Source organism: Euprymna scolopes, chromosome 13 (assembly GCF_053919585.1).
Source record: "Euprymna scolopes isolate OS-2025 chromosome 13, ASM5391958v1, whole genome shotgun sequence".
Classification (NCBI taxonomy): domain Eukaryota; kingdom Metazoa; phylum Mollusca; class Cephalopoda; order Sepiida; family Sepiolidae; genus Euprymna; species Euprymna scolopes.
Window position 1 is genome coordinate 3831111 of NC_136494.1, and position 26113 is coordinate 3857223.

Sequence of the window (26113 nt, forward strand, 5' to 3'; positions counted from 1 at the left end):
ATATATATACACACACACAAGTGTGTGTGTGTGTGTGTGTGTGTGTGTTACAAAAGATCAGAAAAACATTGGTATCATTGGTTTCAAATTCAGTCAAAGGGGGACCAATATTTGGTCGGCTATATTAGACTCTTCAGCCTCCGTTGGCATAATTTCTTGGGAAACATAAACGTAGGCTGAAGAGTGTCCAACACAAGTGACCAGCTATTGATCTCCTTTCACTGAACTTGAAACTGACAGTACCAATGTTTTTTTGCTGATCTTTTGAAGCAGAGACATAAATCGAATAAAAAAAGATTACATGAAAGAAAATTTTTTTTAAAAATAAAATAAAAAATAACATATGTAATATTGAAAATAACTGTTTTTGACTCGGAACCAAAGCCAACAAGGTATAGATTATGATTGAGATAACCTTTTCCCTGTTGTCCGGAGTATAGCTTTGGCCCTGTGCAGTTCTAAATGGTCCATCCTCAGACTTTGCCTTCACCATTTGAGAAGAGGTTAGCTGCTACTTGTCTGAGGTGTTCTTACTGAGGAATGCAAACTGGACTGCCCAGGCATTTTTTGGAGGATAGAGTGCTCTTCCTTTAGGGTACTATAAGAGGGAGCTAAATAACGATATATTTGAATAAAAAGAGTATATGAAAAAGAGAAAAAAAAACGTGTTTAGTATTTGTCAACCAAAAAACTGAAAAAAATAAGTCCAGCATACCTTCAAAGTTTTCACAGCAACAGTTTTATTATATGTTTTCCATACGGCTTCATAAACGTCACCATACTGTCCACCACCTAAAAAGATAAAGAAATAGCATTAAAACAGAAATCTTATATTTTATCAGACATCCAATCTATATAAAGACTATATAGGCTTTTGTTTTTTGTGTTTTTGTCACTTTTAACTTTGAAACAGTATTTCATTAATAAATGTTCGGACGGTTGCTTAGTTGGTTTTGTTTTACAGCATATTAACAATTCCAAACACGTTGCTGTTTGGAATGACTACAGAAAGAAACCCTTCACTATTTCCATTATGAGACATTTTATATTTTACACTTTCCAGTTTGAAACTTTTCTTTTTTTTGACTTCATCAATTGAAACGTTATTCTACGGCGATATAAATATTAGTGGGAAGATGAGTGAAGTATTAAAAAGAGAGGAGGGGGGTAATTTTTTGACAGATGGTGTGCACTCGTAAAAAGAATATTTTATAAAGAACTAGCGAGGGGTACCCAGCGTTGCCCGGGTGCTTGGAGGTGTGTGTGAAAACTCCGGGGTTGGGGTGGGGGTTAAAAAAAAAAAAAAAGTAAGTATGAGGATCGAACCCGAACCGTTGAGGCAAAGTTGTAAATTAAAGTGTGAAAGAAAGAAAAAAAAAAAAAAAAAAAAAAAACGTGCGATGTTAACACGTTTGAATTTATTTAATTGCTTGGATTTGGTAGGTGCCCGTTTTAATGAGTTGATGAGGTCAAGTTTGACTGCGGGATTTTTATTTTCCCAAGATGTTAAAGGAAAAAGACTAACCCACATGCGGCGAGCGACAAATGTTGAATATTTATCTTCCCGAAATCGAGCAAATTAAATAGACAGGCGAGCTTCGTTGTTAACTGTGAGATATTACGATTTATATGTGATATAAAAAGTTTTAAAAAGTTGTGAAGCGACCGACCGCTTCTCTGAAAAAAGGCCTTTTGTAGACATACAGAAAAGGCGAACACACATACAAACATACATACATTTTCGCTTTTATATTTATAGATGTGATAATAAATGTTACCGTTGGAGGGGCTGCGCTCCCAACAACTGGAGTACTCCTACAGATCATACCCTTTTGGAAACTTTTTGATCGACGCTCTAAGCATCATAAATTCTTTTATCAGGGTTGATCTGTTTGAGATGTGTCCGTGTATCTTCATAAAAAGTGACGCCCATTGGTCAATCAAGTTTTCGTTTAAATAAATAAGAATATTAATCGATAAATGTGCACATTGAATGAATGCATCCAATCTTTATAAAATGCCGTTCTGTTAGTGAAACTATCATGCTCATGTTTGAAATAGCATTTATGTCGGTATGTCATGATCAAGTGCGAAATCTACTCTATTTGTGCCTAAAACTAAACGCGAATTCCATGAATAAAGTTTCTTTCCCAGAACTGCCCGTCTCTAGAACTATACCGCAGGGCTGTTTTTCACAACATAGTCGTTTTCAAGTCCAATGTAAACAAGTTCTTGTTCATTCGTCTTCTTAAATAATCAAATTCTACCTAATTTCCACCACTACTGGTCATTACGGTATTGTCTCATCAACCAGCTTATCCTCGAGTGGATTTTGGGCTTTGATAAATGGTGATTCCCATACATGAAAAACAAATTCTTTGGTCTATCATGCTTATGTTTGAAGTAACCAGTTTAAATGATTCCACACATCCTAAAAGTCTATCTGTTTATCATTCGTAAGTTCGAAAGATCATCGTCACGATTAAATGCAAACATTGAATGGACGTATCTTACGGACGCCTTTTCTTGTTTTCTTTTTAGCAAAGCAAACAAAGATTACGTCGTCATCGTTGTTGGTGTTATTTTGCTTCGCATAAACCACCGAACTGCTGAAGGCACATGTCATCATGTGACGACATGGAAAGGGGGGGGGGGAATTAGGGCAACTGGACATTGGGTGAGAAAAAAAAAAAAAAGTTCATCTAACAGCAAAATATTTTATACAAATTGTGCAAGTGACAAAAATACTAAATTGGATGATGCGATGACTTGGTTGCAGATGAATAAGCCTGCAAGGTCACACTGCGATTTGTTGGTCTGCGTAAAAAATATGACGATTTGCTTAATCATACGTTCCCTCCAGTCAATAGAAAGTTTTGCATGTCAAGTAGACACATGCTTGTTGAGGATTTTTTTTTCTTAATATAGAATTAGCTTAATAATAAACAGACTCCTTATTCAAGTTAAAAAAGGAGAAAAAAAAACGAGCATTGCATGGAAATGAAAGAAAACCCCTATGCCTTCCTGCCTCCAGTCTATGACGCCATATTAACATTTTAATCCATTTTTTGTTTACATTCTATAATCTCAAACTTCATACCAAAAACTCAAAAATATACTCCACATTAATTTTTTAAAGGAGAATGTAAGTACAAAACTCATATATGTTAATAATTTTTTGGTAATTTGGTAAAGTCTTCAACTCCCTCAACACACATTTCTCAGAGAATTGATGAAGACCCCCCCCCCCGCCCTGTGTATTCCTGACCCAAATCCCGATTCAATATTACCATTTTTATTTTACTTCTTTAATTTTTACATATTAAAGAAATTTTTAAAAAAAGCAAAAAGTTGTACTCCATTTTTATGGATTATTCATGACAGATTGCAGAATTTTTGGATTGCGGTTTAACTCCTTTATTTCATTCTTGATGTTTTCCTTCAATTCTTGCAGGGTTTTGAGTTAGGTGTTTCGAGGTCTGCCAGCTCGCGTAACGAAATAAGGGAGTCAAATCGCAATGAATAATGTTTTGGAAAGAGCACAAATATTCGAAGCTAAAAATGGGCAACATTTAAAAGACATTTTCCATAAAAAAAGATTGTTTGAATTTTGCATTTTTTAAAAACTTTCTTTTATAAATAAAAATTGTTTGAATTTTGCTTTATTTTAAATTTCTCAATGTCTTAGTCAGATTGTGTTAAAATTACAGAAAAATATCATCAAAAATAAAGAATCTATTTAGGTCCAAAACCCTTCAGTGACTTTTTGGACACTCTGTACCTGTACAGTTAAGCTTTTGGAGAGAGAGAGAGAGAGAGAGAGAGAGAGAGAGAGAGAGAGAGAGAGAGAGAGAGAGAGAGAGAGAGATACTGTTACGTAGCAAAGAAAAAATAACTCCAAAGTTTTCTGGTGAAGTCATTCCCCCAGCGATTTTAATTTTCTCCTCAGCCCAATCTACTCTCACCTGGCTTCGACTCCAATCTCTCATGAGGGACTTCTGAGTGGCCTACTTTCCCCAAACTGGACACATTCCTCAACTATTATAAACTGTCACAAAACTCGTCACCACATCTAAAACTGGCCATAAACAAACTCTAAATATATTTTTCTTTTTTTTTTATGATCAGTCTTTTGTCCACTACACTTTGGTTAACAATCCTATTCAGTTTCCTTTTGCGAACCTTGGTAAACAACTTCCTTTACATCGTTCTGCTGATAAACTTATTTAGGTCACATCGATCAAAACGTTGTGAGAATAACATTCAAAATGAGGATAGTAGTCCAAACAATACAGAGTTTTATTGGATTTACTCTGCCCTCCCACCACCACTAAATTGCACCCCCACGAGAGATGAGGGGGGGGGGGCGGGATAATAGCTGAAAATGTAATGAACCAATCAACAAAACATGGCAGCAGAGAATTTTTTTTTTACATGGAGTTCACCACTTATCAAGGCCCAATGGCCACTTGGGGATAAGGGTTATTGCGTGTACAGTAATCAATGGGATAGTGTAGAAATAGTATTGGAGAATTGATAAGGTCTCATGTATGAAAAATAAAGATCTATGGAGAAAGACAATGGGCATCCGCTTTCCAACTAAATTACTTTTTAAAATAAAATCTAAAGTTATCTTTAAAAGAAGAAAAGAAAAAACTATTACAGTTACTGGGCAATTGTTAAAATCTCAAAGCAACTAAATAAAAGTAGCTTAAGTTCAGAATAAAATCACGATTTTCTTTTAACGGTTAATTTAAAAAAAAAATGTTTTGAACGCTACTAACTCAACCTCTTTCAATACAGTTTGCAATTTGGAGACGGAATTGTTTTTGTTGAGATAAGTGATTTCAATCATGCTTTTTATTTTAGATTTAAAATATTAACAACTCCATTTTATTTCAGTATTTAATTTGTGTATTTCTGTTTTATTAAATGCCAGCTTTTTTTTTTTCTAGTCCAATACCGGCTTCCATCTTATCTCGAAATTACTTATAACGGCACCAACTTACTTTCGGAAGACCCCCCCCCCATCCGCCTTTTCTTTTATATCGTAAGCTTCTTTAAACATTACTAGCTTAAGTTCAGAATAAAATCACGATTTTCTTTTAACGGTTAATTTAAAAAAAAAAATGTTTTGAACGCTACTAACTCAACTTCTTTCAATACAGTTTGCAATTTGGAGACGGAATTGTTTCTGTTGAGATAAGTGATTTCAATCATGCTTTTTATTTTAGATTTAAAATATTAACAACTCCATTTTATTTCAGTATTTAATTTGTGTATTTGTTTTATTAAATGCTAGCTTTTTTTTTTTTTTTTTCTAGTCTAATACCGGCTTCCATCTTATCTCGAAATTACTTATAACGGCACCAACTTACTTTTTTTTTTTTTTTTTTTTTCCTCGTACATATGTGTATTTATCTACCGAGTTGATTGCAAAAATAGATTACGAATTGTACTCATTTTTAGTTCGTGTAAGGGGAATCTATCACCATACTTTCCCTTAAACACGTCTGTTGGACTTTTATTAAGTACAATACTTAATAGTTTTTTTTTTTTTTTTTTTTTTTTTAATGGAGAGTAGAAAACGCATTGTGGATGCGTTATCGGCAGCTCCTGTTACTCTCGCTTCTTCTTATTTGTCCCTCAGTCCTCATTTTTTAATGAGTGATTTTTCGGACAAAGGGAGAAGAAAAAGCTGTTTTCTAGGTTGGCAGTATTTTTGCGAACAGTTGGCTTAGATGGCGGAAATTTTCTGTTTCTATGTCTATCCATGTAGCCATGTCACTAGTAAGGGTGCTGGAGGTAAACGTTTTGTCTGGGCTGACGTTATCCGCCTGATAGTCAGGGACCCGAACCTTGGATTAACCACTAAGGAGGCTGTCCTATCAGCAGGTGCAAAGTACTGGGGCTGCTGTATTGCCATTTGGTGAATGGATTCTGGACCATGCAGTAGCTTCTGGTGGGGCCTCTCGATGCCATACTAGTGGGTAATTGTTACGGCTTTACCTTATCATTAGCTACAAATAAAAAAAAAAATTCTTCGTTTCTTTTTCTCTCTTAATTTCCCCTCTCTGTCCTGCTCTAAGTAAATCTGACGACCTAGTCCACAAATTTCAAAATTTCATCATGACAAGTTTCAAGAAAAAATACACGATTAAACCCGGTTCTCCAACTTCCAATGTAGACCCCTACTACCATGTCTCCTTCTCCAACATCAGGGGTCTACGTTCTAACCTTCCAGAGGTTGAAACCCAATTACAGGAGACTAAACCAGACCTTTTATTTTTAAGTGAAACTGGCATTGGACAGGCTATTTCCCTAGAAGAGTTTGCAATTAAAGGATACTCTAACTTGACTTCTAAATCTGACCCCCAAGATCGCCATGGGCATGGAATATGTGCCTATATTAAAGATGGCTTTCCATGTGGTAGGGACGTCTCCAGGGAAGATCCTAACTTACCCTATATGTGCTTCCGGGTTGCTTTAGCTCACACTACTGCATTTATATTTACTCTCTATCGCCCCCACAACAGCGGAGTTACTATCTTTAAAAGCATATCTGAGAAAATTGACCAAGTCCTATCTGCTTATCCTTTAGCTAACATTCACGTATGTGGAGACTTCAATGTTCACAACGTCGAATGGTTGACCCACTCAAACAAGACCGATGATGAGGGGAGGTTCTGTCATGATTTCTCCATTGCCTATGACCTCACTCAGATTGTTCAGGAACCCACCCGTGTGCCCGACAATGACGGCCAGTATGCGAGCCTACTAGACCTTTTTCTCACAACTTGCCCTGAACTATGTTCAGTTTCTGTTCTGTCGCCTCTTGGATCTTCCGACCACTCTGTTGTATCAATTAAGATAAAAATGAAATGTAATGTCCCCAGACGTACCTCTCCATCGTACAGTATATCGATACACTAAGGCTGACTGGGATAGCTTCCGTACATTTATAACTGATCTACCTCTGCATTCCATATTTAAAAAGGATGTGTCCTCTATAGTATTAGACCTGACGGAATGGTTAATTGTAGGTATTGATCGTTTCATACCCTCGAAAAAGTTTCAGCAAAAACCTAACAGCCAGCCATGGTTCTCTCCAGAATGTGCTGCTGCCATTGCGCACAGAAATCACTTTTTCCACTGTTTCCAACGTAACAGATGTATGGAAACTAAAGCCGCTTTCAGGACTGCCAGCAACCATTGTAAGAAAGTAATAAAGAGCGCAAGGTGGTTGTATGCTCAATCTGTTAAGTCCAAAGTAGCTGAGCAGCGGCTTGGTTCCCACCAGTTTTGGCAAATAGCAAACAGAATTCTGAACAGAAGCGTGTGCTCCATCCCAACTATCATCAATGGACCTGAGGTAATCTCGTCAGCATCAGAAAAAGCCAAACTCTTTGTCAAGAACTTTGCAGCTAATTCTACCTTTTGCGATCAAGGCCGCCAACCCCCAATATTTCCTCCTGTATCTGAAAACACACTATGTGATATACGTATATCTGTACGTGATGTTGCCAAGCTAATCAAAAACCTTGATTCCAGTAAAGCAACTGGCCCGGACGGTATTCCAATTATAGTACTCAAAAAACTTCAACCTGAACTAGCGCCCATACTTACAAAACTATTTAAACGTTGTCTTAAGGAGAATTGCTTCCCATCTCCCTGGAAAATTTCATCAGTATGCCCTGTATTTAAGAATTCAGGTGATCGCTCATCTCCCTCTCAGTACAGGCCAATAAGTCTCCTGTGCATCATGAGTAAGTTGCTGGAATCTGTTAAATACAGAAGTAATCAACCATCTCAACAAAAATAACCTTCTTAGTGACACTCAATATGGTTTCCGTTCTGCTAGATCTACAGCAGATGTGCTTACAGTTATATCTCATAGGATTAGCAAATCTCTCGACGGAGGCAACCTTTCTAGGGCAATTGCTCTTGACATATCTAAGGCCTTTGATAGGGTATGGCATAAAGGTTTACTTCATAAGATCTCTAGCTATGGTATAGCTGGAAATGTCTTCTCAATTATTAAATCATTTCTTTCTGATAGGTTCATAAGAGTAGTAGTTGAGGGGCAAAAATCAGAAGCCCACAGTATTAATGCCGGTGTCCCTCAGGGGTCCATCCTGGGCCCAACTCTTTTCCTGATCTACATTAATGATCTTCCAAATCACATCCTTACATCATTTGTAGACATTTATGCTGACGACACTACCATTTATGGTAGCACATCTAAGACAGTAAACGACCAAGTTCTCTCTAATTCTCTCTCCTCTGATCTTGAGCATGTAGTACAATGGGGAAAGGAGTGGCTGGTTACTTTTAATGCATCTAAAACCAAGCTTCTCTCTTTACATCATCAACATTCTGATCCCCATCTGGCATCAATTGAAATGAATGGCTCTCGTCTTCAGGAGGCCTCAAGTTTTGACAAGCTTCTGGGCTTGACCATTACTCCTGATCTTAAATGGAACACGTATATCAAATCTGTTGCCAAGGCCGCTGGAAAAATGGTGGGATCTTTCTATCGATCCAGTAGATATCTCACTGCTGATGCAATTCTCTATTTATATAAGAGCCAGGTACGTCCAAGGATGGAATACTGTTGCCACATCTGGGCAGGAGCTGCTAGAAAGGACTTGTCCTGCCTTGATAGAGTTCAAAATAGACTTCGTAGCCTCGTAGGAGATGTCCTTTTCTCTTCCTTGCAACCTCTATCTCACAGAAGAGATGTTGCGAGTTTGTCTCTGATGTATCGTTATTTTCATAGAAAGTGTTCGACTGAGCTTCAATGTATGGTCCCCCCTCGCAAAACTTTCACAAGAAACACTCGTCTAGCTGTAAACACTATCAATAATTCCCCCCACTCTTTATCTGTGCCTAAACCTAAACGTAGATTCCATGAACAAAGCTTTTTTATTAGAACTGCACGCCTGTGGAATTGTCTTCCGTTTTCCTGCTTTCCGGCTGACTACAATATGGTTGTCTTCAAGTCTAACGTAAATAAGTTCTTGATGAGCCGTTCCATATAAGTTATCAAATTTAACAAATTTTCATTACTAATGATTATTATATTGTCCAATTTCTACTGTACACTCTTTAACCCTTATCCTTGAGTGGCCTATTGGCCTTGATAATGTGGTGATACCTATGAAAAAAAAAAAAAAAAGAAAAAGTGCAATGTGAACAAGTTCTAATTGAATCGTCCCCCTAAGTAATCCAAGTTACAAAATTCCCACTGTTTACTATGCTAAAATCACAATGACTAATGTATACCTATTAACCCTTATCCTTGAGTGGCCTCTGGGCCTTGATAAGTGGTGACACCCATGTAAAAAAAAAAAAAAAAAAAAAAACTATCAATGTGATGTATGGGTGTATGAATGTACCTATTTACTATGCCTCCCCACGGGACAGAGTTAGACACCAGGGTCGTTTTTTAACGTGGAGAAAAGGTACAAAAATAAAAAAATTATCTCAGTCGTGAAGGACTGTTCTTTCACCGAAAGAGAACAAGAAATGGAAGTGCAGCATCTGAAGAACAGATGGTATTTATTTGCTCCCCCACTGAGCAAATTAGGCACAAGGCCGTTTTTAATGTGAGGTAAAAACCAGCTCCCCTAAAAGTAGGCAAAAAGGGGGCACTCTGGTTACCAAAAATAATAATTGTCCCAGTATAGAGGGTTTCCCCTCCATTGACTGGTACAAATTATCTTAAGTGCAGCATCTGAAGAACAGATACTACACTTTGATCATGACCGAAAGGCCAAGCAGGTTTTTTGCACAAGGATATACCATTCGTTAGCAAGAACGAAGTGTTATCTGCAGACTCATGAACACGTCACAGTCATGTATGTATGCATGTATGTCAATCATTCAGTCTCTTGCTGAATCAGGGTAGCCATCTAAACTCCCAAACATACAGTTGTGTATAACACGTGGGAAGATGTGTAAATCACTATCAGTTCTTAAAAAGGAAAATGGCTGTACACAAAAATCACAATCCCATCAATCTAATCTAAGCTATTTTTTATTATCTGTCAACTATGTTTCCAACCTTATAAGTCATAGGCTGGTCTTCAAAGTCATGCCAGAAAAGACAGTAATGGTACCGACAACAGTTGAGGACAAAGAGATAGCAATTGTCTGTCAAGATGGGAAAGTATCATATATATATATATGTGATACTTTCTTGAAGTTTTACATTTGGATTTTACCGTCACTGGATTTTTTATCTTCCACCAGACTATCCATTCATGTGTAATCACCTTTTTCTTTACCACATTCTCTCTGCTTCACTTTTTTCGTTTTCAAGTAAGATCTTTGACTTACTTGTTGTTTCATCAAATACTTCTGCATGCAAAATCCGATCCCGCATTTTGCTAATTCCTACCCTCTGATGAGAAGGAAAGTATTTGTTCGAAACTCCGCGGATTAAGGACTATCCATTTAGCTAGTGTTTCCTTTTCAGATTAAATATGTTTTTAACTCATTTCAAAGTGTTTTTTAACATATTTTATTAACTGTTTGCTCATATTATTAGCTCTATTTCCTATTTGGTTTTATCGAGCTTTTATATCTGGCTGAGATAATTTTATAAATATTAATTCTTTAATATTTATAATATACTTTAATTTTACCATCTTGGATCATTTTGGTAAATTTAATTGTAATTTTCATTTTATATATATATATATATATATTTTTGTATAAGTTGTTATCTAGACATGTCCGGTTGAACATGACCGAGTTTTCATTTTTCACGATTTTATGGGTAACTCACTCTATTGTCAGGGAAATCTTTTTGTTTTGGATAACTGGTTGTATATTATGGCACCAAGAGTGTTTGTTTTTTTTTTTGTTTTTTTACCATTTGTTCAAGAGCTTTCGATTGGTGATCTCGATCGTCACCAGTTGTTTTTGTTGTCAAGGCTTAGTTAAGTGTATTTCTAGTAAGTTTATTAATTTGTTCTATTTGCAAATTCATTGTTATTTTATTTTGTCTGTGTTGTCTATTGAGGTGTGATAGAGTTCTTTTTTTTATATATCATTTTATCATTATTATTTTTTTTAATTGCTGAATATGGTCAATATAATAGTGCCGAAATTGAATGCGATTTGGTTAAATATTGGGTTTCTCGTCATTTTATTCTTTCTGTACAATTGTTTTAATATCTAATTTAAGTGTTACTTGTTTGTATACTTTGTATTTCTGCTAAATGTATTTTTTTTTTTTTTTGTGGTAGATAAGGTAGTGTTGAATGACACTATTGCCTGAAAGGTGATATGCTAATAATCAGAAGAAAGTTGTTGTCATATGGCCAGTATGTGTACTATATAAATTTTTAGATGGAAGACAGCACAAAAATTCATATTTTTGGATGGAAGAAAGCACAAAAATTTATACATTATATTTGTTTGGTTCGTTGTGGCGTTAATAATATTGTTTTTAATTATTAGGTTAGATGTTCAAAATTTAGTGTACTATATTATTAGTTTGATCTTCTTGTTTTCTTCGATAGATTTAGTGCACCGTTTAACTAAATTGGTTATTATCTTTTAATCTGGTTTAAGAGTTTCAAAAATCTTTTTCTATCATTTGGATGAGCAATTGATCTACAAATAAGGAAACATGCTTTATAATGGCATCTTATTAGTGATCTACCACTTTTTCTGCACCCTTCCACCATTCCTTCTAAATCTCTCCTCCTTCCCACCCTCTCTCTCTCTTTACACTCCTCTGTATTCCTTCATCGAAATTTAAGATTTGGATGTAAAATAGTTTACAGATGATTATATGTCTTTAAATTAGAAAACTTTAAAAATATTTAATGATTTCTAAATATGCCGCATTTTCTCTTTAAACTTGGTTAAGGTATGAACCTCTCTCTAGCTGTAGACAAAAGAGTAAGGTCGACTAAATTTTTGAGCATTAATATGGCAACTATCATAGAAGGAAAAGTCTAGCATTACTTTCGATCAGCTTTTATGTCTGCTGTCACTTGATTTGAACAATACCAGATAAGGAGAAATGCAGTTGGAGATTACGTAAATCTTGCATCACTGTAAACTAGGGTTGTGACAATTAGAATAAGAAAAATCTAGCTATGGGGATATCAGAATCAGAAAAATTAGTACCTATTTTCCAATACCAAAAACGATTCTTTTAGTTGTTTTGTTTGTTTCCATTTAAAACTTTATTTCCCATTGTTGGTATTAATGATAAAAAAGGAAAAATGATTTTAAACTACCAATAAAACTAAAATCTATAGATCAACCATCAAGTGTACTTTTTTTTCCCCATTTGTGAAAATATGTGCACATATATGGGTTTTTACAGTAATTTATAAAAGAATAAACTAATAATAATAAAATAAAAAAAAACATAGGCTCTATAGTTATAGATTTTAAAAGAATTGGAATCAGTAACGGTATTGGAATCAGGAATTTAGGACAATCAGAAATTTTATTGTAAACAAGCACCTTTCAGAGCATATTCATCAAGACAAAACACAGGTCATAAAACAAAATGATCCGATGTTCGAGAAAGTGTAATATGGCAATAATTACAAGTTGATAGAATTAATGATGTGGATAGCTAAAACACAGCACGACATAAGTGACAAGAGATCATTAACCAGGTTGGAAACGGAAGGAGGAGGAAGGAAGGAGGGAGGGTGTCTACTTTTTTTTTTTTTTTTTTTTGACCAACATTCGTGATATATCACTTGTACTCAAACGCAACAAAGCAGCAGCAATGCCAGCCTATCAAAGCGGAATCATTCTTCTCGCGCCAATGCACATGCACCATAACAAGCTGCTTACAAATGCATTTATATCAACAACTATGAAAACTGGAACATAAAACCATCAGGGTAGAAAAAAAAAAAAATGAAAGCCCATGGTTTAAGCAATCAAGCAATCAATTCATCCGTCCAAATGGCATGGTGTAGTAGTCATAGCCACAAACTCAGAGCCCAGCATCCTGGGTTCAAGTTCTGCCGTGGTGACAGCATCACTTTCACTAATACCCTCAAGTATTCAGGTTTCGAATCTTAGCATGAAAAAAAAAAAAAAAAACTGCAACGTTTAGCCACACTAGAGGGTCATGACGCAGCAATGAAGCTGCCTGTGGATGAATGGTTGATTGCATTTCATGGACCAAACGAAAGAATCTGTTCACAATCATAATTTTTTTTTTTTTATGTCTATATTTTTTCTTTACTGTCTTATGCGCGTTTCTCAATCCATAATGAAAAACATCGTTTTTAGTTGATCTGGCTGCTCATCAGAAACAATCAAATATTACTGAAAGCTGACACTGTTCCAAAAGAAAATAAAAAAGCAGATACGTCAAAACCATAAAAAAACTAAATGTCATCCACAAGCAACTGTTTCATCATTTTACTATGCGTCACATTTTTTTTTTCATGTTCTTTTCCTCCTTCATGGTACGGGTTCGGGCCTGCCTGCCTGCCTACTACCACTTTTTCTTTTTTTGCTCAACATACAACTCCAAACATCCAGGCAACGCGGGGGCACCCAAGCTAGTTATATATATGGCACAATCACATTGACACACTGGTCTTTGCCGGATCACCAAAGTTAAGCAATGATGAGCCTGGCCAGTACCAGATGGATGACCATCTAGGAAGGCTAGGTGCTGTATGTACCACGCAGAGTCAAAGAAATTTCTAGGTTGGGATCGTGGGGCATGTTTAACTCACTGAGGAAGATGCACCCCCAAATTAAGACAGAAAGCAACAGGGAACTACTGTCTTTATTGTCTTCCCGAGATTACCATGGCTCTACAATTTGTAGAGCCATGGTCGCCAACGCTGTTAAAATAGCAAGGCCGCTGATGAGGATTTCATCATATCTAAAACGCACTAGTATTATTGAGAGATGTATTCAAGATTAAGGCCATTAGTGGCAGTTATTTAATAAGATTTAATCAGAAACATGTAATTGAAACGAGTTTATACTTGCTATTCAAACTGTTTGTACAGTACCTGGGTATGTCAATTTCCATCTTTATCTAGTTTCATTCGCTTTTTATAGCTAGTACAAAGTTTTTTTTTTTGTTTGTTTAGTTTTTTTTATCTGTGTTATTTTCTTAAACCTTTCTTTTTTATATTATTTTATTATTTTTTTTATGTTTTTTTTTCTTTTTTATCTGTGTTATTTTCTTAGACCTTTCTTATTTTTTTATTATTTTATTATTTTTTTTCTGTTTTTTTCTTTTTTTATCTGTGTTATTTTCTTAAACCTTTCTTTTTTTTATTATTTTATTATTTTTTTTATTATGTTTTTTTTCTTTTTTATCTGTGTTATTTTCTTAAACCTTTCTTTTTTTTTATTATTTTATTATTTTTTTTTATGTTTTTTTTTTTTTTTATCTGTGTTATTTTCTTAAACCTTTCTTATTTCTTTGCTGCAATCCTTTCACATACAGTTCGAGTCACTTTATTTTATTCGTTTTCTTCATCAAATTTGGTGCTAACAGATCAGGCTGTCTGAAGATACTGGCTTCTGGACCAAAAATGCACCAAACATGAAAGTTATTGTTCCCCCCCCCTTTTGTTCTTTTATAAAGGTCATTTCATATCAGAAACGATTGTACACCTAAATTGTTTTTTTTCTTGGGTTACGATGGTATTTTTACACACATTGCCTACGATGGGTGCGAATTTTTTCACATCATATAAAATCAAGTTGAGGGTCTATGAAAAAGAATTTTTGTATCAAAAAACCAGACAAACATTCAAACACGAATTTCAAGCGTGGGTTTCATTCATTGATTAATGCAGTCCTTGAAGACACCATTGTTGCAGTTGTTTGTAATAGTAAAAACTAGGTGTTAAAAAAAAATAACAGCCAGCATAAAGGTTAACATGAGAGACAAGGCTTTGAAATTCAACAAATGGCTCTTATTGTTCTCCAATCCACCCAACCGAATTTGAATACTATGACTGCAAAAACTTGATCGAAACGCAATCACCCCCATTTCCATGTAAAAAATAAACATAAAAACTGAGAGCCGATTTGAGCAACTGACTGGTGATAGACATTAGGCGAGAACACCTTCAAAGTGACACTGTTGTTTCAGTCGGCTTTCTATTTCATCCCTTTAATAGTGACCCCTCATCGTTTACCCCTAACACCTACCCTATATAAGTTGCTGGAATCTTTCAATGGACTGTGTTTTTATCTTTTCAATAACAGTTTCAAACATGCATGTCATATTTCATCCATTTCTCTTCGGTTGATGTTTTACAATTTGAAATATTTTGACATTTTTGTTTGGTGTTTTTTTTAATTTTTGATTTTATTTCGTTTTTTTTTAATTTTCTGATTTCTCTATTATGATTATGAATATTAAGATTGACCAGAGTCTGTATATGTAATTTTCTTTAATTTTTCATTAATAACCTTCATCCGGCTTGTGACCCATCATTAGGACACATTCCAGCCCTACGGGATTAAATGAGTTGCCAACCCCTGTTCTAAACCTAGATGTCCACATCTTGAAGTCTATCAAGATAGAGTTCTACTAGCTTATAGCTGCCCTTTTGAACGGTTTTGGTATAGTACCTGGGTATGTCAATTTCCATCTTTACCCAACTTGTTTCACTTTAAATGCTAGTACGATAAAAAAAAAAATATGAAATTTCATGGAAAAAATATCTATTTAGTATTTGCACGAGTAAATATAAAAAATGAATTTACATTTTTTATTGGCAAATTGAATTCGTGCTTTTTAAGCAAAAATAATTTGCTTTGAACTAATACCAAATATCCTTTCTGTCCATTTTTTTTTTTTTTTCGGAGTATCAGAAAAAAAAATCCTGCTCTAAACGCTTTTTTTCCCAGATTATCAGAAAAATAAAAAAAAAGAACAAAGTCACTTAGCTTAAAAGAAAAAATATTTATGTAATGTTTATGCAATTATATTGTTGATCTTTTAACATTTTTAAAATAACCTTTAAACTAATGCGAGATTCAAACTAAAATTACTGCCTTAATAATACGTAATCTGCCTATTTTTTTTTTTGGGGGGGGGGAATATCAATCAATCACATTTCCCATACGAATAAAAACTCTAAGAGCAACACTAGTTTTTGATGGTATATGAATTTGTGGCTTAGATCTTTGAGCTAATGAGATTATCTTAGACATTTCTTGATTAGAAGAAAGAGAAATAATCTTCAGGTGCATTCACTGAAAAAAATTTTTTTCCAAGTAGTCACCACTTGTCAAGGTTTGAAGGCCATTCAAAGATAAGGGTTAATAACTGTAAGGGAGTAGTTTTAGTAATCCTTAATGGTGTAGATTTAGTAGAATTTGATTATTCATAGGAACAGCTCAATAAGAATTTGTTTATATTGGACTTGAAAGCTACCATACTGTAATCGGTTGGGAAGCAGGCCAATGGAACAGTGTTCCATATGCGGACAGTTCTAAGAAAGAAGTGTTGTTCATGGAATCTGCATTTAGAATTCGGCACAGATAGAGAGTGGGGGAATTTGTTTATAGCGGTTGTAGCTAATCGAGTATTTTCTTGTGAAAGTTTGGCAAGGGGACATCATAGATTGGAGCTCAGATGAGCACTTGCCATGAAAGTAACAATAGAACAGCGACAGGTTCGCAACATCTCTTCTGTGGGAAAGAGATAGTTATCTATATCATTTGGATAGATAGCAGAAAAACTATTTGGGGAAGGGAAATGGATAATAATTCTGTCATCTCCATCTTTGAACACGATCATTTGGCTATTGAGCCGTTTATTTTATGTATGTACATCAGCATAAAATACTTTCAGATCATCTCATTTTGCCTTCGCAAATAAATAGGGATAGTTTAAATTTTTTTAATATAAAATAAGTCATTCTTACAACCAAAATCAGTATGAGCAAAGTTTCTTTTCTAGAACTGTCCGTCTGTGGAACATAATACCATGGGACTGCTTCTCGGATAACTATAATATGGTGGTTTTCAAGTCTAATGTAAAGAAGTTCTCGTTTAGCTGTCATCTTATATAATTAAACCAAACTCAAGTTATCTCACTGGTCACCTAACACTCATTAACCCTAAACTCTTGAATGGCCTTCAAGCCTTGATAAGTAATGACCCCATCCCCATCCTGTAGAAAGATGAAAAAAATAAATAAATAAATAAAGACTGGCTGTAGATAAGTCTAACAAAACAATGGTATAAAAATATGGTAGGCAGCAAAAAAATACAAAATTAGAAGGAAAAAAATAAAAAAAAATTAAAAATCTCAATCTCTACTATAAAAGTGTGAGAGAAAGAGAGTTCCTTTCTTATAGGTTCCAAAAACGGCTGAGCCTATCTTTTGCGAATTTCACACAAAGCTAATTTATATGTCTGGCAGTGTTCTTAGATATGTTTTGTACAGAAATGCATCCGATAAGTATCGAAAATCAAAAAAATCTGATATACAAATAGTTTCTCTTATAAATAAAATAGATTTTTAAGAAATTTTACAGGGGGGAATATTTTGCATTACACTGGCCAAGGGAAATAAAATCTCGGCAAATCATTTCTTCTTAAAAAAAGCAGATTTATTGTCATCTGGAGATATAGCTCAGTGGTAGAGTATTCGACTACAGATCGAATGATCCCCTGTTTAAGCCTAGGTGTACCTAACCATTTTATTTTGATTTTTTTTTTTTCTTATTAATGAATTTAATTTTTGATAAAAGAGGAACCATCTAAAATCACCAAATCATTTCTTTGTTTGCTTATTTTAAAACAAACATTAATCAGAAGTGACTTTTCCAGGGCATTCATCGTCATGCTGACATGATATTGTAAACACAGACGGAATTTGATGAACAACATTATCATTATTATTATTATTTTTTTATTTTTTATTTTTTTTTGCAACTTAGTCCACCGGGCAAATTATTCCTCGTAACATACAATAATTAATAGATGACTGATTCTATAGTAATACATAAGCAATCTGCATAAATTAAAATATCATATTTAAGCGTATTGTACGACCAGGCAACGCTGGGCGGGTGGGCATTTAGTTTAAGATAAAATAGAGTACAAATGACATGGAGCCATTTTGAAAAACTGAAGACATCCAACTTACCCAGCCGATGTTTCATGGCGATTTCTGTTCTTTCTACTTCCCACTTGTCTGGCTCTGGACTAAAGCCAAACACGGTGGGCTTGTTTCTTTTAGGGGCTGGGTAGAGGAGAGTGGTGACCAAGCCATCTGCATGAATCGAGTGATGGTGAACAAGTTCAGCTAGAGTGTTGAACCGGTGGTCTGCCGTTACATAGACCTGGAAAATATAAAATACATACAGAATTTTAAAAACAAGGACTAAAAACAGACAAAAAAATTGCTGAAAATTCGATCAAAGCTTTTTCCTCTTTATCTTTTAATGCGAATACTGGTGGAGTAATTCTGTCTTTTGCGTTTATGTTTCATTGTTAATATTAATGCATGTGTCTCTTATTTAATGTCTACGCATGTGTGTGTCGCCGTGATTGTCTATGTATGCTTATGTGTGTCTATGGATGTGGGTCGTGTCACCTTTAGTGTATGTGCTAAAAGTCACCATAACCTGTTTTTTTTTTTTTTTCTATTCCTTTCATCTACTTTAGGGTTGTATTTTGTCCCTTTACTGTTTCGTGCTGAAAGAATATGCGATGCAAAAACATAACACCGATGTTATCGCATGGCTTCTTTGTTTGTTTAACGAATCTGTCAGTCAGAAAAGTCCAAAGAATACAAATAATCAATTCTCATATCAAAACTTCAGAATATTAGTATCGACTTTTTTTTTTTTTCATGTAACTCCTAGGACCGAGGAAGGGGGGGGGTCTTTTTCTTCAAATTTCATTTCTGTTCACCACCCCCCTCAATTTTTTGTCAGATAATTCAGTATGTTATTGCTATACATACTATGAGATGACTGACCAATTTTTATGATTTCAGGTTCAAATGCATAGCTACAGCAGGAATTGGAATACACCCTACTAAAGTCTGATTGTCACAACTAGTCAATTTCAAAAACGCAATCCGGACACTTTAGAAGAACGATATGCAATAAAATTCTGTTGTAAACTTGGAAAAAATGCCACAGAAACGTATGGAATGCTTCAGACTGCTTTTGGGCTATCGTGCATGAATCAAGCATCAGTTTTTGAGTGGCATAACAGATTTTTCTGTGAGGGATGATGAGAGGTGTGAGAGGAGTAGGGAAGACAGGACACCAGAGTTGATTGGCCAAATAAAGAATTTCATGAATAAGGACCGTTGTGTTTCTATAGAGACAATGAGTGCTGACAACCTGGGTGTTCAAAGTTCGAATCTAGTTCTTTTCACAAAAATTACTTTCACAACGTCCCTCCTGTAAGTACTCAATGTATTTCTAGAAATAATTCTGACTACAAAAATATCAGAGAAACCAATGCCAACAACAGAATCTTTGGATTCATACAAGATGATGACGTACAATGAGATTTGAACTCATGAGTATTCATGTGTGGAACAGATTTGAATGTTAAATCAGTTTTTACTATTTGCTTCGTATGTTTATAGTAAGAGGAACATTCTAAAAGTAGCGCCTCCTATTTTTTTTTTCATTCCTCCCAAATGGATCAGAGGGGACTGCAAAATTGCTTTTCTATGATGACTTACTTTATACATTCATGAACTTAAAGTTTCATCTCTTTGTTACAGATACTGACGGTGTGAGACTAAGAAAGCAACCAGTCATAGATATACGTCAAAAACGGAGATGTGTCATTGAATTCCCCAATGCACAAAAAAATTGGACCGATCAACATTCACCGGTGCCTGTTGACTATTTCGGAAGCCAATGCAGTTGATGTCAGCACAGTTAAGAGAGGGGTTTGTTGATTTCAGAGAGGCGACAGAGATACTCTGCACTTTTATAACCAAAAGAGGTTGACAAAAGTGCATTGAGAATGGTGGTGACTATTTAGAAAAATAACTTCTGGTGCACAAAAGAAAGCTCGTTTTAATGGTACCACTTCAGTCTTCATAGTTCTTCAACGTTTCAGTTTTTCTTTTAGTTAAAAAATATTTAGTTAAATACATATTGTTTTGTCATTTTTATTACTAATCATAGTAATGTGTGAACATTGCCTTTGTATTTTGACGCACTTCCCAAGTGTTGACGAGTTTCCTCTATTTGCCTGCGAATATGCAAATATCTGCATTAGATTGCCCCATAATGTGATGTATTTTTATTTAAACATACTTTTTCATAATATTTTTTATGTAAGTAAAGAATTATAAAGCAAGTGGGAGATAACCACAGCAAAGTGCTTAATTAAGAAAATTTAAAAGATAAGAGCTTAATGTGTGTGTGTGTGTGTGTGTGTCTTTTACAGAAGATCAGACCGACATTGGTATCGTCGTTTCAAATCTGGGCAAATGGGATCTATAGTAGGACTCATCAGTCTCTTTATCTGACAGTGTGTGACACACCATTTTCTTTTGAGATAGACATAAACAGAAGCTGATGAGACTCCAGCACACAGGAGACCAACTACAGGATCCCTATTTTTTTTATTATTTGAAACCGATGGTATGGATATTCTCCTGATCTGCTGTAATTATATATATATATATATATATATATACACACACATACTAACAGGACCCATGTACCAGCATTGCCTGGTGGAAGTATGACACAATGCTAGAACTGATTCAGTAAAGGATGCCCTCCATCCCTGGAAACTAGTGTTGGGACGATTAATTGGGATCGGAATAGGGAATCAGAAAAATCGGAACTTTTTCAGGTATCGGAATCGGTATCGGAAGAATTTGAGCTTATTTTCTGATGCCAAAACCGATTCTTTAATTTATCTTTTTTATTTAAATTTAAGAAACATCTTCCACGGCTTGTAATAATAATAAAATAATAAATATTTATTTATTCAAACTTTCAGTAAGACTAAAATCTCTAGACCATCCCATCACAAATATGTTTTTATGTTTGAGAAAATATCGGCACATTTAAGATGTGTTTTTACAGTAATCAGGACAAAATAACACTTTTATTGTTAAATATTTAGAGATTTATGAAGAATCGAAATCGATAATTATTTACTACAGAATTGGTAATTGTATCGGAATCAGGAAAAATATTGGAAGCATCCCATCACTATTGAAAACAAATTAAGCTATGGTTCTTAGGGGGAAGGGGGCACTGCCAGCTCTGGAAAATAGTGGTAACTGGCAGCCTTAGATCAAATTAAATCATCCGGCTTCCATTGTCAGGCATTGTCTGGCAGTGGCAGGAAACAAAAGCTACTAACTGTGATTATCATCACTGTTGGTTAATCGCAATTAGTACGGATTTGAAACAATTGCATTTATTGGTGGGCACTAGTACCCTTTGCAACTGGAACTCACTAGTGGCCATGATCAGTGTCTGCTGCCATTGGAACGCTCTTATCTGAAATGGTCTGCCTTTAACTGTTGGACTGGCATCCGCTCACTGTCACTAAATGCCTGTGGCGAGGAGTGATGATCACTGGCAGTTAGTGCTGTATAGACTCATTTACTGGTAGACCTTGGCTGCCTTTACAACTGTCACTGCTGGTTTCCGGCATAACGTGTCAGTCACTGGTTGCTATGAACATCAGCCTCCATAGGACTGCTCCGAAATTAAATTAAGGCACTTATTTTCATTTAGTGGTGGATACTGGTTTCCTCCGCAAATACTATGGCCAGTGTCGGGTCCCATTGTACTGCTCTGAAATGAAATCGAATTTCTGGACAGGGGTGGGCATTGTAGGGTAAATCGATTGTTTTCAAATATTGGGCACTGTCATTCATGGTAGTTACTGTCACTTTATGGCAGGAGTGGGCACTGGCAGGCAGTGGAGTTTTTAAACTGTTACTGTTTTATTCAAGCATACATACTATGTTATTTTGTAGATTTGATGTTCTAAGTTAATGTAACTGTATATTATATAAAAATAATACGATAATGTTACGTTATGCTTTTATTAAATTGTTAGGTGAAAGTACTGAGTAGTCATAAAAACCCTTGTCCGTATTCCACACAAGCATATTAGGAACAAACTAAAATTTATCTTTTAAAACACATGATCAAATTGCTCCCACCCCCACCCAAAAAAATAAGTGAAACTATTGTACACAATACTTGATTATGTTTTTGTATGAAACAATCAAATGCAAAGATTTTACTGTTGATTTATTTACTTTTTTGAAAATCTGTTATAAATTGTATGGCACTTGTGCGTGAACATTTGTTTACGTGAAAATATTTAAAGGCAAAAAAAATACCATTTTTGGAAATAAAGACAACACTTAAAACATGCTGCGAGCGATTATTTAAAAATATAAGGATTCCGCTTTGGTAAGAGAAACATTAGTACATCATTAAGTAGTTTTTAACGGAGATTAGTCCAAGCGGCCTGTGCTTCTTATTTGCTACTGAAAATAACAATAAATAATACATGTAGTATTAATAACACAAGTAACAATAATATGAATAGTAATAACAGTATTTAAGCAATAATATATACAGTAATGTGTCTATAAAAACTATATAACAATAGTAATATTAAAAAATAATATGAGTAAGAATAATGCCACAATATATGTTTATGAAAGTGTTAGACGAAGGTACCGAATAAAAATGTCAGATTTAAGTATCCACATCAGCATATTTCCAGAAATTAAACTTATATTTGTTTTAAGATATAAGTGTTTATATGATGGCGTTTATAATGTTAGGTGAAAGTACAAAACAGGTAAAAAAAAACAGTAGTGTCCGCAATAGGAATGATAAAAACAATAAAAATTAGCAACAAAAAAAAAACAAATAAAAGTAATAGTAATAGTACCTATTTACAATGCCTCCCCACGGGACAGAGTTAGACACCAGGGTCGTTTTTTAGTGTGGAGAAAAGGTACAAAAATTAAAATTGTCTCAGTCGTGAAGGATTTCTCCTCCACTGAAAGAGAACAAGAAATGGAAGTGCCGCATCTGAAGAACAGATGGTATTTATGTGCTCCCCCACCGAGCAAATTAGGCACAAGGCCAATTTTTAATGTGAGGAGTGAATGGGAAATGGGGACCAACTCTCCGGGGAGTAGGGGAGCTGGATAGTGACAATTGGTATGAAGGGTTGCCCCTACATTGATCAAGGTCTTATATGTGGGGTTACCCCCACATATGGTCTTTGCTTGCAGTATCTGCCGGAACAGATACTACACTTTGATCTTGGCGCCAAAAGGCCAAGTAGCACTAGTAATAGTAGTTAAACAATTGAAGATCTGTGGCATTGAAATAGGCATGTACAGAAAAGTTAGGTTTTCTGGAGAGAAAAGAAGAAAAAAAAGAAAAAAAAAAAAAAAGATGGTCCTGTTAGATGCACACTAACTCAAGTATCAGTTGGTGGGCGATGACAGCTTGTTCATGTCAGTGTTTTGTTACTGTTCAGAAATCGCTTATTCCGTTATTCCTTAATTCTGAGAAAGTGTATGTTAACGGCCAATGAAAACTGTCCAGAAATATTTACAGGGAGGGATTCTAGCCTTATTGACGGAAGGATTAATGTGAAATGTATGGGGATGAAAACGAAGCACGAATGGCATTCTTGTTATAAGCTGTACCTAACATAGGAATTCACAGTCATGTTGGGGTGAGAAAGAAGAGAAAACAATTAGCCAGTGAAAATCATGCTACAACTGTTTAATATGACTTAATGTGGAATTGTTTGGTAAGAGGTGAAAGCGAACATGTGGAAAACTGACAACAGATTGTAGTTTAACCATATTGAATTTATGTGGTGTATGCGTTTGGAAAGCTATAATGGCTTTTTCCAAAGGGAAATAATTGTTCCTCTTCTTTTATTGAGCAGTCTTAATAACTTTGTTAAATTCATTAGTTATCACTATTGAATACCTTTAACCTGGTGTGTGTGTGTGTGTGTGTGTGTGTGTGTGTGTGTGTATATATATATATATATTTCTTATCGTTGAGCACTTTCAGTTGAATTAAAAGTCGGTCAACTTAGCTCTTATGCATAGATCATCGTATAACGATTAGATCACTCTCTGACTGACGTAAATGAACATTTAAAAATTAAAATGTTTAAATTCGACGTTATTTCATGCGGTTAATGGTAGCCGAATGGATTAGGTCTTCGCTAAACCGAGCCAGAGATGTCTCGTGATGCAGGGTTCGAATCGTTCGACTGGTATTAATCGTGACACCCTGCACTGAAGATTCCTGAAAGGATGAAACACTAGTGTCTGTAGATATTTAATTATTATAGTAAAATATATATATATATAGGAGCAAACAGTTAATAAAACATGTTAAAAAACACTTTGAAAAAGAGTTAAAAACATATTTAATCTGAAAAGGAAACACTTGATAAGTGGATAGTCCTTAATCCGCGGAGTTTCGAAGAAATACTTTCCTTCTCATCAGAGGGTAGGAATTAGAAAAATGCGGGATCGGATTTTGCATATAAAAGTATTTGATGGAACAACAAGTAAGTCAAAGATCTTGATAACAAAAAGTGGAGGAGAGGATATATGGTGAAGAAAAGGGTGATTACGATTTTATATGTGTATATGTATATATATATATAAAATTAATTATTTACTATGATAATTATTAAATACCTGCAGACACTAGTGTTTCATCCTTTCAGGAATCTTCAGTGCAGGGTGTCACGATTAACACCAGTCGATAGATTCGAACCCGGCGACAGAAGCAATCGCTGGCTCCATTAGCAAGGACCATATCCATTCGGCTACCGTTAACCAGAGAAATGCTGTTGAATTTTAAACATTTACACACACATATACACACTCACATACATGGAGTATCTAAAAAAAAAATTTTTTTTTAAATGTACTCACACTTCAAAATGATGATAAACCTTTTATTTATGAACACAGTGAAATGAAATAGCTTCGAATAAAGAAGATAAATGTAATTGAAGAATCATGTTCGCAGATGTTCAAATTGAACACCATTATTGTCTGGATGATGCTGATGATGCTAATGATGCACATCAACGGATCCGTAAATGTCACCAAACAGGTCATTTCAGCACAATTTTTGAGACACCTGCGATGGATGTGTGTGTATATATGTCACTGCGAAGATTGGAATTTGGACTTAAACTCCAGATAATGAAATAGGCAACCATTATTTACTTAAACAACGATCGGTTCTACAAATTGTACATTAATTACAGGTTTAACTATAGTGTTAAGCAGATAATAAACTGCCACCTGTTTCCGAACGATTCAATAGAATGAGTATTTTTTGAGTAATTTTATGCAGGACTTGTATTAATTGCGACTTAACGAATGATTGTTGGCCTTTTTCCTTTAGCTTTTTATGTTGTAAGATGTATTTTAATTGCGTTTTGGTATTAGATACTCATTATGAGTAGATGATCATGGTTTTACATTGAGTTCTTTTGATTACTGCTATTATGTCCGTTTAACTTTAAAAAAAAAAAAAAAAAAAATGAATACGTTATTGACAAGGTCTCATACACTAGCAGATGTATCCGGCGTTGTCAAATATTAAATGAAACGTCAAATTCATTTAAAAAAAAAAAAAAAAAAAAAAAAAAAAAAGAAACGGAAACATGTGCATGTGAGTATTACGCTTTTTCTAAACAGTTCATTTTTTTGTAAGTAAAAAAAATACTCTAGCTTAGATCAAAACCTAAACAGTGAGTTAAGTACGATAACCATTAGACTAGCCTGACACGACCATTATGATGTATTTTAAAACCTACTTATTCTCAACATAAGCAAAGTGTCATATAAACATTCATTCATTCGCAGTCCTGAAACAGTTGACAGATAAAAAAATGTTATGACCCCCCCCCCCAACGTACCAACTTTTTACCCCTTAGCAGCCCAGTAGTATAAACACCCCACCACCCCATGTTAAGAAAGGCTTTTGGAATAAAGCCCCCCCCCCCCGCAATCTTTCCATATTAAGACTTTAGAGGTTGGAAGGGGGGAGGCTTTTCCAAATGTCGTTCTTTACATGGGGAGGTTGAGGTGTTTATA

General features: G+C 34.9%; 1 protein-coding gene across 2 annotated transcripts in view; it reads right to left on the reverse strand.

Moving 5' to 3' along the window:
• Positions 1-26113, reverse strand: part of LOC145291919 (uncharacterized) — a 411504-nt gene that overhangs the window by 93335 nt on the left and 292056 nt on the right. For both annotated transcript variants that reach the window (XM_080137767.1, XM_080137768.1), the window contains exons 4-5: positions 18134-18329; positions 716-792 (exon numbers count right to left, since the gene is read on the reverse strand). In XM_080137767.1, coding sequence (XP_079993893.1) covers positions 716-792; positions 18134-18329 — 273 coding nt within the window. The remainder of the gene's footprint in view (positions 1-715; positions 793-18133; positions 18330-26113) is intronic.